Source organism: Trifolium pratense, linkage group LG5 (genome assembly GCF_020283565.1).
Source record: "Trifolium pratense cultivar HEN17-A07 linkage group LG5, ARS_RC_1.1, whole genome shotgun sequence".
Classification (NCBI taxonomy): domain Eukaryota; kingdom Viridiplantae; phylum Streptophyta; class Magnoliopsida; order Fabales; family Fabaceae; genus Trifolium; species Trifolium pratense.
Genome location: NC_060063.1, coordinates 3,663,623 through 3,681,647, shown reverse-complemented (window position 1 = coordinate 3,681,647; position 18,025 = coordinate 3,663,623). Strand labels below are relative to the sequence as shown.

At 34.1% G+C, this 18,025-nt stretch overlaps 1 protein-coding gene and 1 long non-coding RNA gene across 3 annotated transcripts; one reads left to right on the top strand and one right to left on the bottom strand.

Annotated features, from left to right (window-relative positions):
• Positions 1 to 673: 673 nt before the first annotated feature.
• Positions 674 to 1,645, top strand: LOC123887341. Its single transcript, XR_006801431.1, has 2 exons — positions 674 to 1,215; positions 1,317 to 1,645. It is a non-coding gene; the product is annotated as an uncharacterized LOC123887341 (long non-coding RNA).
• A 3,365-nt stretch (positions 1,646 to 5,010) lies between these two features.
• LOC123887339 (AMSH-like ubiquitin thioesterase 1) lies at positions 5,011 to 13,627 on the bottom strand. Of its 2 annotated transcripts, XM_045936642.1 has the most exons (14): positions 12,521 to 13,627; positions 9,442 to 9,506; positions 9,249 to 9,324; positions 8,980 to 9,162; positions 8,715 to 8,809; positions 7,803 to 7,908; positions 7,676 to 7,722; positions 7,246 to 7,576; positions 6,986 to 7,075; positions 6,830 to 6,892; positions 6,664 to 6,738; positions 6,361 to 6,423; positions 5,931 to 5,983; positions 5,011 to 5,414 (listed from the first exon to the last, which is right to left on the bottom strand). In XM_045936642.1, the coding sequence occupies exons 1-14, from the start codon at positions 12,650 to 12,652 to the stop codon at positions 5,240 to 5,242; spliced, it is 1,554 nt and encodes a 517-aa protein (XP_045792598.1). In that variant the 5' UTR covers positions 12,653 to 13,627; the 3' UTR covers positions 5,011 to 5,239. The 2 variants fall into 2 exon arrangements, with proteins under 2 accessions (XP_045792598.1, XP_045792599.1); XM_045936643.1 differs by lacking the exon at positions 5,931 to 5,983.
• Between the last annotated feature and the right edge of the window lie 4,398 nt (positions 13,628 to 18,025).

The following is an 18,025-nucleotide window of genomic DNA, read 5'->3' as shown; positions in this document are numbered from 1 at the left end:
AAAGACCGGGGGAGTAGTTTACCAATGAAAATTATTTCATATATCATTAATTCCATTATGATAATTTGAGTAACTTAAATTTGAAATCGCCAAAATATATATTATTGCATGTACAAAAGTTTTATGTGTTAGACAAAATGAGATTCAAAGCATTTTCTTAAGGTTAAATTACACTTTTGACCCTTTAATTTTCACAATTTTTTGATTTGGTCCCTTAATTTTAAAAATAGCACTTTTGAAATTTTTATAAACTTGCGATTTTGACCCCTTACCAAGTCAACCCACATGTGACAAGTGACCCACATGTCACATCAGCATGTCTTGCCACATGGAAATGACTCACATGTCACGTCAACATATGTGGCAAAATATGCTGACGTGACAATTGAGTCACTTGTCATAGGTGCATTGAGACTTGGTAAAAATCAGTGACGGACAATCCTTTTCAAAATGGGCTAAAGTTAGGGGTCAAAAGTACTATTGTGAAAGTTAAGTGGCCAAAATCACAAGTTTATAAAAGATATGGGGTTGCAATTTAATTTTTTTTTAAATCATAGAATGGCCACAATTAACCTAAATTATAGTTGCTTTTTTTTAAGAATAACTTCCAATTTTTTGAGAAGGGAATTTGAAAATAAGTAGTTTATTAAAAATTATTTCTTCTATAAATTGAATTTGAGTTCTCCTTAACGAATTGTCATTAAAAACAACTCATTAAACTCTCGAGCCCAATCACTTGCTTATTTATAGTATAACCCTCAATTAATCTACCACTACCATTGTAGTAAGAAAATTTTGAGTTTGCCGTCATCACCCTTTCCCTTTTACTTTTCTATCGTGAATAGTTATAAACTAAAGAAAATTTGTTAAAAAATTAAGAATGAATTCTTTTGATTTGTAAATTTGTACTTGACCTCATACTAAAGGTGTTAAAGGGGCAAATTAACACATTGTTGTACTAAAGAGACATCTAAGAATTATAAAAAAATTGGAAGTCTTTTTATTACAACTCCATAAGTACTAAAACCAGTATTTAATTGATGTAATCAGAATATGAGTTTGATAAATCAAAAAGTGATAAAATAAAATTCTATTTTTTTTTTTTGGTTTAATACATACAAAAAGTAGAAAATATGAATAAAATTTTCAGGTTTGTTAATTTTATGATGATTGTTCTTTCCCTATTTATTGTTTCAACGCAAAGCCAACGCCGTGGTAAACCATTTTATCTTCTTTTCAAATTTCCATCTCTTTATTTCTTACCCAATATTTTATCCCATTTTAATAAAATTGTTTTTTCTCTTTTTACATTACAGGTCCCGTGAGTTGTATTACTGATCGTGATTGTCCATATAAGGCCTTCTCCTCGTATGGCAAACGTCCTGTAAGAATGAGGTGTCGTAAAGGTTTTTGTGAATGACAATAATTATAAAGCTCCAAAGATTATATAATTATCAAACCCAAATTAAAAGAATACACAACGCGCTACTAGATATTCCATGAGTCCTTATTTAGTTCATGTGATAATCCACTAAATAAATTTTCTTTTAATTTTTCTAATTTCAGGTACCTTGTTAGTTTTGCACTTTAAGATGATGCGAAATGAAATAAAGCATGAATAATATTATCTACACTTTCTTCTCTATATCTTAATTTTGAGATATCATGGTCTCCATTCAAGCATATTCAAGTTTCTTTCTAGTTAAGTTGAAAATTAGTTTTGCAACACAAAAACAAACTGCTCTCACCCTCTCAGTCCTTCTTTTTCAATACCAATTCTAATCAGAAAGAGATACTAATGCATTTAAGTCGTTTCAATCCTCAGCTTCATCTTTATGTTACAATCAAACTTTAACGTGTTTTTTATTGTTGGTAGCAAGGTTTATCTTTTTTTTTTTTTGACAAACAAAAACAACGATATTCATTCATTCAAATATGTAGATATTACATCAATCAAAATCATTACATATTCAAAATCGCTAAAAACTAAAAATGATGAATATGCGAACAAGCCCACAACATCCGAGTTAATAGCATAAACGACTTTATCTTTAAGCCTACAATTGATATGACGAGATACAAGTGTCCGGAATAGTCATGTCTCCGGATCTGCAACGTTGAAGATGCTAAAGTCATTGAATCTGTATTGGATCTGGATCGAAGCAAATCTGCAAATCTGAACAAAACAAACACCGTACAAAGACGGGACGTTAAACAACACTGGACAAATAAATCACAAAGATGAAAAACTCAAACAAACTCAAGAATATGTGAAAATCACTTATTTGAGTAAAAATGTAATTAAAAAACAATCAAGAGGGGTGATTTAGGTCTTTTTCTCTCTCTAAATCACCCCTATCAAATGGATGAACAAGAAGACGAACCAAGAAAATTATGTCTTTTTTGCTTTAGAGCAGCGGCAATCTACACCCCTCTCTCTCTTAAAACAAATATGGTAGCACGGTTTATCTTTGGACAACATTTAATTGACAACTTTCTCTCTCGCCTACTCACATTATATTTTTATTTTCTTTCTTCATTTTTCTTCATTAACTGATATATATATATATATATATATATATATATATATATATAACAGATACATCAATTATTCAATAAAATGAGCCATACAGCCATAACACCCACTCAATTATGCAATTTGTGTGCAAAGTTTAATTATGCAATTTTCTTTATTCTTTGGTACATATGCTTTGACATTGAAATTAAGCACTTCCTTCCTTTATGAAACAAAATCCGCAGCAACACTTTGACAAAAGTAAATACAAAAGGAAACAAACTCTAATGCAGCATCAAAATCCAATCCTACAACTCAAAACTCAACTCCAAAAAAACAGAAGAAAATTGAATCTGCAATTAGAATTGGTGTCCTTAGTACAAAAGAATCATTAAGGAAAAGATAGAAGAAGATTAAGTCTAAGACTTAATCATTACTCTACAAGAGAGTACCAAAGGGAGAGGGGAGAGAGGGGAGACTTCATCAATTTTCTTCATATCAATTGACACCAAATGTTACATCTATCAATAATATTTTAACCGATATAAATTTTATAAAATTTACCGTTGTATTAAAAGTTTATATTATATTGATCCTCCTTTCACAATATAAAGAGGATACAAAAATTTTTGGGGTAGACTTTTCATAATACCAACAATACCCTTAATTTTTTTTAAACAGTAAAAATCTTTTATTAACAAACACATCATAATATAAGTTTTTTTTTTTTTGTTCAAGGTATTCTATTCTTCTGTCCAGTTTCGTATGTTAATTATATTGCTTGGAGATATTCCAATTATTGAATGTTTATTTAGAGATTTAGTGAAATTGTTTCCTTTGAATTTTTGGTTATTTTAGAAGAGATTTTTTTTGTAAAATTCAATGTTTTGTGATAATGGATAGTGTTAAGAAGTCTCACATCGATTGCGAGATGACCTGAATAAGTATTTATAAAGTCCTCACCTTACAAGCCGGTTTTAATCTAGTATGGATTGTTATTTTGGTTATGTATGTCGATGCCAATGATGATACATGTATTTATATGTGCTCATATGCCCTTTCGAGCTCCATACATTACTTCTCAAATACATACAAACATTGTCGGTTATGAAATCCATCAAAACCAACATAATATAATTTGAATGGTCTATGACTCTATGTTTATTGAGTTAGTATTGTATACTTGTAGTTTTTCTTGTTACGGTGATTTGATCATAGACGACAATATGGAATCAATATCTTGAGCATGGTAGCAAACCATGAAATACATAAAAACACCCCCCCCCCCCCCCCCCCCCCCCCCTCTCTCTCTCTCTCTCTCTCAAAGAAAAACTCAATATATGATGTTTTTGATAATTCTTTATCGCAGCACACACACGATAAAAAGCATGGACCAAAAGTTTCAGGGAGCAAAACTTGCTGAAATTTTGTAGAGAGCCAAAAAAAAAAAAAAAAATTCAACTATTTATAATAAAAACCATTCTCTTTGTTGCATGTAATTTGATTGGGTAAGTATTGAATGCAAGAATATAATGATTGCATAATTTACTTTAAGCGCTTAGTTATAATTTTGCTCGTTATTTCAAACGCCGAGTATTATTTAGATGGGCATCACCACTATTTTTTAACATCTGAGACACTTTCTACAATTACAGTAGAATTTGTTAGCGCTATCTGCTACAGAGTTATGAGAAAACAAAGCCTACAAATTAACAAACTAAAATCATAATGTTTGAAAATATGATACAAATTATAGAAGCCTATGAGTGTATGTGATTGGTAAGCCTATAAAATTTAGGATGAGATTAGATGCTTGTGTGCTATGTTATGTAGTTTGTATTTATCCCTCATTTGAATAACATAAAGATACAACTTAATGTATTTAAAAATTTACTTAGGAAAGAAAGGAAATTGAATCACTCCGCATCAAGAGGTTGGTGATTCAAGCAAGCCTTAGAATCGAGTACTCTATTGTAAACTTTTTTAGTCTACCTTGATACGTCTTGTGCTGAGGAGGCTGTTTGTGTTAATATATTTCATTTTGGCTTCTTCAGAAAAAAACATATATAATAATCAATTAAGATTTGCCTATCTAAAAACTGTTGCGATTCGATCCCCCGCAACTGTGATCGGAGGGGGCTGGAACCACTTGATGCCTGAACTGACCCCCTAACCAGATTAAACTGGTGGTGAAACCAAAAAAAATATAAAAACCGTTGGTTAAGAATCTCTCCCATATTTGATTTGATTAGACATGAACATATACTTATAAGTCACTAATTCAGCTACATTTTCAAGATTATCAATGTTCTTAAACTTGATGATATCTGTTGTTCTTTCCCAAGTCATGGACGGGGGGCCTCAATTTCACTAGAAAAGAAGCTCTGGTGGGTGATACACAATAATACTGTGAATTTGGAAAGGAACTTATTGAGAAAGTGATTCAATAAGGAGGATGTTTGTAAACAAAATACTCTGTTTCTTCATCTGTAAAATTGCAGGAAATGGCTGTGCATGCAGTGCACCAGTGAATAGTTAAAGTGGTTATCCAAAGAATGAATAGCCATTACAACAAGCAATATTTCTTCATTTTTTTTTACAAATACAGCCAGACATGATTTATTGTCACAGGCTGTAAAATTAAAAACTATATATAGGAGAAAATACAAATCATGGTCTATATATATACACAATGAAAGGGTGCATGTATATAAACTCTTATTATCATCGAAGATCGATGACATCGAATTTTAAATTTGGGTTCATGTAAACATCTGTACATGTGTCGTAAATAAGACCACCATCTGGAGGCTGGTTATGTTGATGAAAGCCGCGTTGATCACATTGTTTGATAACAGACATTCCCCCAGGGGTTGTCAGCCGAAAAATGCCATGGTTTCTGCGTATGTAAATTCACAAATGTAATTTCAAAGTAGGAAAGGGAAATTTCATGAATACGGCAAACAACATAAACTTATTCTCTATAGACAAAAATTATTGAAATTATTATGAAAGAATATCCAAAAGTCAGTAATTTCTTAGAATGTAAATGCGAGAATGTTACTATATCCAAAAGCGTTCTAATCCCGGAGAGAAAATTTGGCACCAAATTTAGTTCTTTAAAAAGAAGTCTACAAATAGTCCCTCAGAAACACAAATCCGAACATATTAGTCTCTCAGACAGAGACTATTTTGAGTGTTAATTTTTTTTGTTAGGGACTAATGTGTCCTGATTTACTAAATTTAAGTGACTACTTGCAGACTTCTTTTGTCTGCGTAACGAAATTGGAAGCTATATATTTTCTCAGGGACAGATGGATCTTTACTCGTCCATTTAAGAGATCATATGGAGATGTTTTCTTTGTTATTAATTATTATCCATGCATCAAAATACATCTAATATGTGACCTCTTACTTTGAACTATCTGTCGGCGCCATGACTATTGCAACAGATTCTGGCAGCATAATCTAAAAAGATGAGAATTTGCATAAGAAATCAATATGGCAGAATAGAACTTTCTTTGGTAGAAAAATGAAGGAAAGAATGTTGCCAAATTACCAATATGTAAGACACTAAGAGTTTGATTAAAAACTCTAGAGTAAAAAAAAGATAATGTTCTATATGAATTATGAAATATAATATTCAATAATTCAGTAAATAAAGATAAAAACTGACTTTTGCAATAATTCAAATCCATAAAATAGAACAAGAAATTAGATCTATAAGTAACATGTTCCATCATTAGTAGTTCTGAGGCCTCTCTTTCACCATTCCCTCATAAACAACAACATAAATCTGTCTCAAAATACTCATCAAAATAATCCAACAAAAATTATGAACTAACCTGATATGAGTAATGTGTGTGTAGATCAATTGATGACATGAAACAAGATTGAGTAGGATGTGTCTGGCAATTAAGAACAACATATTTCAGTGTTACTGTTAACAACAATGTAACTTGTGTAAAGGGAAAAATAAGGAGTTCAGATAAACAGTAAACACTATATTTACAAGAAGCAAACTACAGTCCCAAAATGAGAAAATATATTCTGCATTACATTATTTTTCATATATATTTTTGAAAGTTAGGAAATAGAAAGAAAGAAATCATATAAGTTTCCTCCAAACAAAAAACTTGAAAACTCACATGGATCCACCCTAGGGGAAAAAGTGATCGTTTATCCTGCACATCAAATATTTCCTCTTCATTTGTAGTCTGACACTGTTCAGGAAGAAAAATGATGAATAAGTTTTATGTTTGCAGAATAAGTAATGCATATTCACAAAAAGATATATAATGAAGGAATTCTTACAGAATCTGAGGTTGATTCCTGCTTGGGGATTATTAGAGCAGTAATATAAAATTTTCTGTTTTTCTGCAAATCAGGTGTGTTGTAAAAAATAACAATCAATTTTCTACCTTTGCACGTTGCTGTACTTAAAGACAAAAAACTATAAACAACACTTACAAGCAAACCAGCAAGGACACCGCAAGTCTCCAAATTTTTCTTAGTATTTGACTTGGCAAGTTTCATAAAGTCTTCCATCAAAGCAGTTGACTGTATATAGAAAGAAGAAAAGTTTATTCGACATTCAATGTTTTCTAAAAATTGCAAGTATATTAGAGGAAAAATAAACACCAAACACGAACTTCGATATATGCCTCCCCAGGAATGTTAACCAAAAAGAACAATACATCAAAGACGGTAAGAAAATGTTATTGACTTACAATATGCAGTTGCAGAGGAGACTCGGCATGAACACAACTGTCAGATGATGGAATCTCTGTCTTACATCCTCCCTCATTAATGTGAGGTGACACTGCAGGAACCAAATCTTGCACTTCAGCAAGTACGGGTGGAGGAGAAGGTTGTCTGATAACTTCTATTCGATCAGAGGTTTCTGTTGCTTCAAAAGAGATAAGAGAAGGAGATTCCTGAGTCCGCTGGGGCTGTCTGTCTTCACTATCGGTAGGAATTGAATTTAAATCTAATTTATGGAGTTCCGCAATGCTATTATCTTTATTACTCAGAGATACATCTTCTAAGGGAGGCCGTAAGCTGTATGTTCACAAAGAAAACCCAATAGGATGGATGCAGTTAATATATAAAATCAATAGATAAACTAGTTCACGGATACATGACGGAAAATAAACTTACCTTGGTAGTTCAACTGGAGAGAGATCTATGTTAGTTGGATACCTGACCTACATCCATAGAGAAAAGTCAGGATGATCTTTGAATAGAATACAATTGAGATATATAGATACAATAGCATAGTGCATACCCCTGTATTAATAGTAGGTGGCCGCCACTGCCCATTAAGCCCATTGGGACCAAGGATAGAATGTCTAGAGAGAGTTTCCAATTTTGGAGGTGGCAGAGTTAGAGATCTACAATAGGTAAGTAAAAATGGAAGCCACCCATTAATCAAGCAATATTTATCCGAAAAATGGAAGCAACACAATAGTTTGTGAAATGCCCCCAGAAGAGCAGCATAGACTAATTGTTTAATTTCTAAGCAATGCTACCAATGATAAAATTAGATATATCCAAAGAATTTTTTAAGAATCCAAACTACCATTGGACTTTGCTCTATGGAGTTGCTGCTAGCTGGGTTCTTGATGACTTAGTCATTTTTTTTTACATTCTTGACTCCTTGGTTTGTGGTTATTTTATCTATTTACAAAGGTTAAATTTTTTTCTTTTGTCCTTTTATAATTTTTTTGGTTGGCGTGACTTTTTCATAGGTTTTTCCATCAAATTCAAAACAGGAAATTTTACCCACTGGCTTCTTATAATTCCAGTGTGTCAGCCAATATATTCCACTACTCTATACAATTACCATGGGTATAAAGATATATTGCACTTCAACCGGCTGGTATAACCTTGGAATAGGAAGGAAATATTTTAATTGTTGAATCCTTGCTCGCTTAACTAGGTTGAGGTTTGTTTTAAAATTAACATAGTAATGTGCAATAAACAAGCAAGACCATCTAGAATTATCCACTTTGAAATGCAGAAGTTTCCTCAAACGATATTAGAAAGTAACCAAACAGATGAAAGGAAGTTTAAGTTTAACTTAATTCCTGTGAGGATTAAAACTGCAATAATATATACAAATACCTAAGGGGGACAATTTTTATTCAAAAAAACATAAGGGGGACAATTATACATAAATTATGAGTCCAATACTTACAGTCTTCGTACTTGCTCTTCCACAGGCCTGACATAAGAGAACTGTTGGCCACTTGATCCTTGGTAAACATACTCCTTGGCAGTTGCTCTGACTGCCTGATCAAATATACAATACCGTATAAATGTGAAATTTCTTTTGAAGTGGAGCAGAGAAACAAAATAAAAATATGCACGCATTCAACCAGAATCGATGTTATTTTATTTTATAGAAATATTATCACTGGTGAACTACAACCTTCAAAAGCAAATTATCCTGCATATTTTACCTTTATTTGTCCATTATTACTAGCCAAAGTTTGCTTTCTCACAGGAGAAAAATCCACTGAATTATTTGAATGAAAATTTCCCCGTCCATTTTGTTGGTGAGCAATTTTGCTGTTAAGCTCATTGATCTTCTGCTGGACCAACGGTTTCAACGTCTCCAGTTCATTCAAAGAAATCAACAATCCCTACAGCAAGCACTTGAAAAATCAGGTCAAATCTAATATTTAATAAAAAAAACATTCTCATTCAAAGATGAGAGTTGAAAGTCAACCTTTTTCAATGATTGTTTCTTGCTTTGTGGAGATGATCTATACTCCCGGTGACGCGGTATTGTCTCAGATGCCAAACTAAAACAAAACAAAAGGCAGGACCCTTAATGCAAATGTGGCAACATTAAACTAAATAAATGAACCAGACATGTTACAATTCAAATAAGGAATGTGATACAGGCAACCTTGCATTACCTAGAAAATCTTAAAAGCATGACATATAGGTCAATAATGTTCTTCTCTGCACGAAAAATGTCGGCCTGCAATGATAAAATCAATAATGGGAGCCAAGGGTCAGACACGGCAACTAAAAGATAAATTCATCTTCCAAAGAAGTAAACATGACCACATAAATGTCACCAGATATAAAAAGAAATTAAAACATGACAATATATGAAGAATTTACTTTATATACACTATCAGTGTAAAGTTATTACGTACATACTTCAATGATGTGTTGCCAAGTCAATTAATAACTATGACAACTCATGTGATTTTTAACACATTAAATGATATGGCAACATATTATTGGATGCATGTGTAAAATAACTTTACACTAATAGTGTATATAAATTAAACTCATACATGAATCTAGGATGTTAATAGCGGCGCTATAGCGTGCTATAGCGCTATAGCATAGCGTTTTACCACCTCTCTGCTATGCTATAAGACTGCTTTCCGCTATTTAGAGAAGCGGAAATAGCGGCCGCTATTTGCAGGAAAATAACGTTTTGTTAGCGGTGGTGTAGCGTTTTGGTAGCGCTATTTGGCCGCTTTAGCGTTTTGGAGGGAAAAAAAATTGATGAAAATCTTTATTTTGGAAATAAATCATAAGTGAGGGGTATTTTGCACTTTTCTACACATCAAAAAGCTACCAACACATCACAACACGTGATTTACTTTTCTATTTGAGTTGTTTCTTCTTTCTTTTCTCACATCACGCTCTTCTCCCCTTCAACGGACTCCTTCACCAAATCACCTCTTCTCCTTCAACATCTCCTTCACCAAATCGACTCCTCTGTTTCCTTTCTCCAAATCAACTGCTCTTCTCCTCTTCTTACAAGGTTTGTTCCTTTCTCAAACCTTAATGTGGTGGAGCTTAGAAGTGAAGATGAGGCAGAAGCAGATGTGGTCTCAAGGGCTTCAAAAGATTAATGGCTTGTCATTATTTTGTCTACTTTTAGAACTTGCTTATGCTTTATTTTAATGGGATGTCATTTTGAGTACTTCTAGAATTTTAATGGTATGTCATTTTGAGTACTTCTAGAATTTTAATGGGATGTCATTTCGAGTACTTCTAGAACTTCATGGAATGTTATTAGTCTTTATTTAGAACCTATTTTGATGGTAAATGACAATATTTAGTATAATTATTAAGTAAGAAAGTCCTTTTAATTTTGTGTATTTTCCTATTTTAGTATTTATGTATGTTGTTGGAATTTATGTTTAATTTGTACATGACCGCTATACCGCTATAGCGCTAACCGCTACACCGCAATAGCATTTTTGAGGTTCGGCGCTACACGCCGCTATCCGAGATTAACAACATAGACATGAATACAATTCAGCAATAGAAAAATATAATATCAGCACAAACAACAATCAGTCGTAGCAGCACAAAATATCTAGAAATAAAGAATAAATTAATCATCCGCATAGTTTTAAAGTGTGGTCTGCAACCACAAACTTCGATGATCGGTCACATTTCTCCGTAATTTGCTGCAATACCAAATACAGTACTACAAATCTATGACATAATCATGTTCGCAACTACACCCGCAACCACAATCTAAAGCTTTGATCATCAGCATTATGGTACATAACCTAACATGATTGCAAGGAAAATGCAAAGGTGGATTGACATTTGTGAACGTCATTTTTCATATAACTAACACTACCAGATTCAAAAGTAAATAGACAAATAAACAAACACAAGAAGACGGATGATTGATCACAGAATTCGGCTAATTGTACATACATCTCCACTATGCTCATTGTGCTTTCAGCTTCTCACTCACTCAACCAAGCAACTTCCCACTTATCCGTGAATGAGTCATACTCAACAAAATACTATCTGATCGTAAATAGATAAATAAACACACGCAAGAAGACAAACGATTGATCACATAATTCGGCTAATTGTGCATACATCTCCACTACGCTCATTGCACTTTCAGCTCCACTCACTCCTGACTCCACCATGCAGCTTCCCACTTATCCGTGAAGAATATGAGTCACAAAATACTATCTACTGGTAAATAGATAAATAATGCATGCAAGAGACAAACGATCGATCACATAATTTGGCTAATTGTGCATACATCTCCACTACGCTCATTGCACTTTCAGCTCCACTCACTCTTGACTCCACCATGCGGCTTCCCACTTATCCGTGAAGAATATGAGTCATGAAATACTATCTACTGGTAAATAAATAAATAAACGCATACAAGAGACAAACGATCGATCACATAATTCGGCGAATTGTGCATACATCTCCACTACGCTCATTGCACTTTCAGCTCCACTCACTCTTGACTCCACCATGCGGCTTCCCACTTATCCGTGAAGAATATGAGTCATGAAATACTATCTACTGGTAAATAGATAAATAAACGCATGCAAGAGACAAACGATCGATCACATAATTCGGCTAATTGTGCATACATCTCAACTACGCTAATTGCACTTTCAGCTCCACTCACTCTACCAGTCGACTTCCCACTTATCCGTGGACATGAGTCATACTCGACAAAATACTATCTAATGGTAAATACCTTATACATTGAATTTTGATCATAATTATTCTCCAACTGATATTAAACCGAGTTTAATGGTGTGCACCATCGATGTAAATAAGTTTGACAGTATCCAATAAAATCTCATCAAAATGCCACATAAGTCCACTTTGTAACAGCTCTTTAGAAATAACTATCACGTACTTGATTCTTATTGTTCGTCAATGTACCATCAATGTAAATTAGTTGTAAACGGCGTCCAATAAAAACTCATCAAAACGCCACATAAGCCCGCTATATAACTGCTCTTTGGAAATAACTATCACATACTTGATTCTTATTGAACATCAATATATCAAATATGATGAACTTAAATTTCTCAAATCAACCAAAACCTAAACTAAACCCTATAACAAAGCATAGATTTTTATCAACTAGTGAAAATCCAATTACAACCCCAAATACCTAATTTCAATAGAAAGCATCAAAAACTGAAAATTCCAAAATAAAATCAACATAAGATAAATTGAACAAACCTGTCGAAGTATATTATCAGCAATCCGATAATAGAACCGAAGAGAAATCCGATTATCGACTTCAAGCTTCTGAGCACTCATAGCGACGTTGATCGCACCCGAAGAAGAAGAAGAAGAATAAGAAGACCTCATTTTTTTTTTTGAATTGAAATTGTCAAAACGCAGCGTTTCACTGTCTTGTTGTTGTTGAATTGAAATTATCGAAACGCGGCGTTTAATAGTGTTGTTGTGGAGATTTTGATGTGAGTGAATTCATCAATGGTGGTTTTGAATTGGGTTCAGAGGAAGAAGATGAATTGGACAAGAAATGGACTTGATTGTAATTTTGACTTTTGTTGAGGGTAAATATGGAAATTCAGCTAGCTCTGTTTGGTTGCTGTTTTGGAGTAAGAGCACTGCTAGCGACACTCGCTCTAACAGACGCTTTTGAACACTTGACCAACTATTGGTCCACGTCATTCATGTTAAAACATCTATCTACCTGCAACCGGCTATGCTATTTTTTATTAAAAATAAATATAAAAATAGTGTTCTAATTAACTTCGTCTTCTCTCTCCACTAAGCTTTTTCCTCACCGCCCCAAAATCACTGTTCCTCCTTCATCATCAAGCTCGCTGAAATTGTGGGAAGCGACGACAAGGTTGTTAGATCTTTTCACTATGGAGAGATTATAGCATTCGAATTTTTCAAAAAATCGTTTTGATGTTGAAGTAGCAAAACACATATAGTTTGGGACGAAGTCAAATTTGTATGAGGTTGTTGCAGAGATGAAGAAATGATGAAAGTCAAAGAACCATTTGTGGGGTTGTGCTAATGATGGAGAGAAGGAGATTGGAGAAAGAAAGAATAAATGAATGCAATGAAAGAAAGAACCCATTTTTAATGTACCATCCTCTCCAAATATGAAAAGAAGCAGCAGCATCTCTCTGGTTGTTCAGCACAATCAATTAGTTTTCTTTGATTCTCAGATCTGGGTTTAATAGAGACGGTCACAACTCACAAAGATTGAGAATGACTTTTTTTTTGTTTCAACTAAAAAAATTATTTTTTGTTACGCGAATTACAAAGCAAGAAATTCTCTGTCTCTCTTTTGTTTTTTTTTTTCTCTCTACAGGCTCAACAGGTTATTAGGTAAGTGATTTAAATAAAGTGATGATGTGGACCAATAAAAAATAGTGTGTTAAAAAGAGTGTGTTAATGGGTGTGACCATAGCATTACTCTTTGGAGTAAATAAACTAACTTCTTGTTTCTTTTTATATTTCTTCTTTTTTAATAAAAGGTTTAAAGAGGTAAAGAGGCAAATTATAACTATTTATTGTATTTATTCCTAATATATTCGTCTTTTATTTTCTTTTTTCATGGATTTTTTATCTTTATAAATGTGTTCATCTTTTATCACATAAATAAGATAAAAGATTTTTAGTGTAATTTTGCCTAAATCCGGCAACAATGACCAATGTTATGTTTATTTGATAAAAATAGTGCATGACCGATGATTTGACTGATAGCTTATAATACAATCGAAATGTTTGATAAAATTAATAATTCAACCAGAAGATACATATAAAAGGACATTCCCAATTAATAATAAAATTTATATCAAAGTTATATTTAGGGTAGTAATTGATAAGTGCCCAATTTTAGTTATAATGTTTGATAATTATGAGCACTTACCAATACTTTTATGAAGAAATCTTGATTAAAACCCCTTTTGGTGTAAATATAACATTAAATCAAAGAGGAATTGATCCCAAGGCATTTTTTGTTAGGAATGGCTAGAAAAGCAGGTTTTGAAGCCTTCGCTCAGCGAAGCCATAGCGAGCTACAGCGAACTAAACCAGTGGGTTAAGGGTCCATGGCGAGCTTCAGCGAGATTCAGCGAGCAACAGCAAAATAAACGTTCGCTCAGCGAAAGATAGCGAGAGATGGCGAGCACAACCCGGGAGGAAGGGTTGGTTAGCGAGAGATAGCGAGCATCAGCGAACAAAGTGATGAGTCAAGCCTTTTGATACGTGTCAAGAAACCCCTTGCTTAAGTAACTAGTTCGCTCAGCGAACGTCATTTCGCTTAGCGAACTCCACTGTCCTGAAAATCTATAAATAGAGCTCAGAAGCCATTTTCTTAGATAGATAGTTTTGTAATAGTTCAGAGATACGAGTAACATTAGTGTTAAGAGTTCTTGAAGGTGGATTCATCATTGTACTTGAGAAATCAAGAGATGTTCTTCATCCCTTTTTATTGTAAGTTTACTTTTATCATGTCTAGCTAAATTCCTTTGTTGTTGGGATTAGATGTAGTTATTTTGTGAACATGTAGTCACTTTAATCTTAATATATGTGTTTTCTTTATCAATCATTATAAAGTGTTATCTTGTTTTAATTGTCTATTTCTAAAAGATTTGAACAACATAGACATATATTGTTTGAATCAAGAGTAAAAGATAATCACTTATTAAACTTCAATGTTTAGACATAGATGTCGAGTTTAGTAATCACGTCAAATATCAGATCTTAATGCTATTATGTCGATTAATGATTCGAGACATCGAACGTTGATAGATATAATAGATTTCACGGCGTAATCCGGACACGGATACGTTCGATGTGTGATATGTGATAATAATGATTGGTAAATGAAATATATATAGTGAGGTTGATTGATACATGCTAACAAAATAATGAATCTAGTTCCGACAACTTTTTATTATCCGAAAGTTTAAATCCTTTTATCCAATCGCACTTTTATGTTTTCAAAACAAATCTTACAAAAACCCGTACTTAAAATCATGGAAATTGCAAATCAACATTTGATATCACACTAGTCTCTGTGGATACGATATAACGAAAATACTTGCTTTTGTATTTCATCAAATGGCGCCGTTGCCGGGGACTGGCGTTTGATATTGATAAGTTTGATTATGATTTCTGTCGTTTTAAGCAATTTTGTACTTTTTTATTATTTATTATCCTTTGTGCACGCTAACTTGTCTGGTTAGATTGTTGTCCTGTTTATGCGAGGAAAGATTTCTGCAGAGAATTTACTTTTTGATCCAGAAATCGAAAGAACAACAAGGAGAAACAATAGTCAAAGAAAGAAAAGAAAACAACTAGCCAAACAAAAGAAGCTGCAAGAAGGAACTTCAACTTCTATTTCTTCAACATCCTCAATCTCCGAAGAGATGGCTGACGATCCACCACGTAACGAAGGTGCCGGTATAAGGCCATGTCACAACAGTCCACGGAGACTTGCTCATCTTGCAAGGCCTCCCAGAGGTGCAAGACAAACGGAGATGAAAACCGGACTCTTGCAATTGTTATATGCTAACCCTTTTACAGGTTTGTCACATGAAGATCCGTACAACCATTTGGTCAAATTCTATGAAATTGCCGGTTCACTTGGTGCTCCTGAAGCGGAGGAGGAAGCGGTGTTCATGAGAATGTTTCCACATTCATTGATAGGAAAGGCCAAAGATTGGTACCTTGATTTACCAGCTCAAGTTATGACAAATTGGAATACCTTGGAAGAGAAGTTTCTTGATCGGTTCTTTCCACATCATAAATTCATGGAGTCAAAGACATCAATCGCGGTGTTTTCTCAAGGCTCCAATGAGACTCTATGTGAAGCATGGGATCGATACAAAGCAATGCTGCGTAAATGCCCTAATCATGGATTTGACGAACTAACCCAAATTCATATTTTTAGAAATGGTCTTTTGCAGGATTCAAAGCTCCTTTTAGATGCAACAGCAGGTGGTTCTCTTTTATCATTAAGTGCTGCAGATGCTACGACTATCATTGAGAAAATGTCACTTAGTGATCGACAAAGTGAACGCAGCAAAACTCAAAGGAAGCCTGGGATTCTTGAACTTGATCCGTCAGATGCTGTTTTGGCTCAAAATAAGCTTCTTACCAACACAGTGGAGGAGTTATCTAAACAAATGTCAAAGTTGATGACTCTTCAAGAAGTGTCAACTAAAGCTAAACAGGTTGCAGCGTGTGAATTGTGTACCGGAGATCATCCTACAGGTCATTGTCCTCCGTCTAATGAGGAAGTGAATTTCATGGGAGCTCAACAAAGGCAAGGTCAGTACCAAAATACTGGCTATCAAAGAGGTAACAATTCAAACTATGGCCAAGGTTGGAGACAAGATGTTGGTTCATCAAATAGGCAAAGACAATATGAAAATTACAGTCAACCACCTCCACAACAGTCTCAACAAGCAAACTTAGAAGAGACTTTGAAATCGTTCATGGAGATGCAGACAAAGCATAACCAACAACAACACCAACAAATGCAGACATACCAACGAGGGAATGATGCGGTGTTAAGAAATCTTGAAACTCAGATTGGTCAAATAGCAAGAGAAATGGCCAATAACAAGAATCAAGGAGGATCATTTGCAGCAAATACCGAACCAAATCCAAAAGAGCAATGTAAGTCTGTCACAACTCGAAGTGGTAAGGAGGTAGGCAAGGGAATCGGTGACAATCTGAACACTGAAGAGGAGGTGTTGACAAGGAAAGAAAAGGAGGGAGATTTAGTAGAAGAAAGTGAGAAGGGAGTTGAAGAAAATAATGAGGGAGATTTAGTTGAAAATCAAAAAAATGAAAAAAATGAAAAAGAAGAAGAGCTTGAGGGAGAAGTAAGTGAGGAGAAGAGGAAAAAGAAACAAAAGGCAAGAGAAGAGAAAAGTATTCAGAAAAATCCACCTGTTCAACACTTACCATATCCACATGCTCCATCAAAGAAAGACAAGGAAAGACAATATGCAAGGTTTCTCGACATATTCAAAAGATTGCAAATAAACATTCCATTTGCCGAGGCCTTAGAGCAGATGCCGACGTATGCAAAGTTTATGAAAGAGATTCTTACAAAAAAGAGAAAGTTTGATGATGATGAAGTTATCCAGTTAGATGCAAGCTGCAGTGCTATCATTCAACGCACTCTTCCGACAAAAGAAAAAGATCCGGGAAGAGTCACGTTGCCGGTTACCATTGGTAATGTGAATGTTGGAAAAGCTCTCATTGATCTAGGGTCAAGCATTAACCTCATTCCGTTATCAGTAATTAAACGGATTGGTGGTCTTGATGTTACCCGAACAAGAATGACACTACAGCTAGCTGACAAGTCAATCACACGTCCTTCGGGAATGGCGGAAGATGTTCTTGTAAAGGTTGATAAGTTCATGTTTCCGATTGACTTTGTGGTGATGGATATTGAAGAGGATGACGATGTTCCATTGATTCTTGGAAGGCCTTTTATGAAGACTGCTCGTATGATGATAGATATTGATGACGGGGTGATGAAAGTTCGAGTACAAGATGAGGAAGTTAGCTTCAATCTGTGGGAAGCTATTAAGCATCCAAATGAGAAGGATATATGTTTTAAGTTAGATGCTACAGATGAAGCCATCTTAGATGTAAGGAAACAAGCACATCAACCTTCATCACTTGAACAAGCCCTAACTGAAAGTTTTGAAGCACTTGATCCTGAGAAAGAAGAAG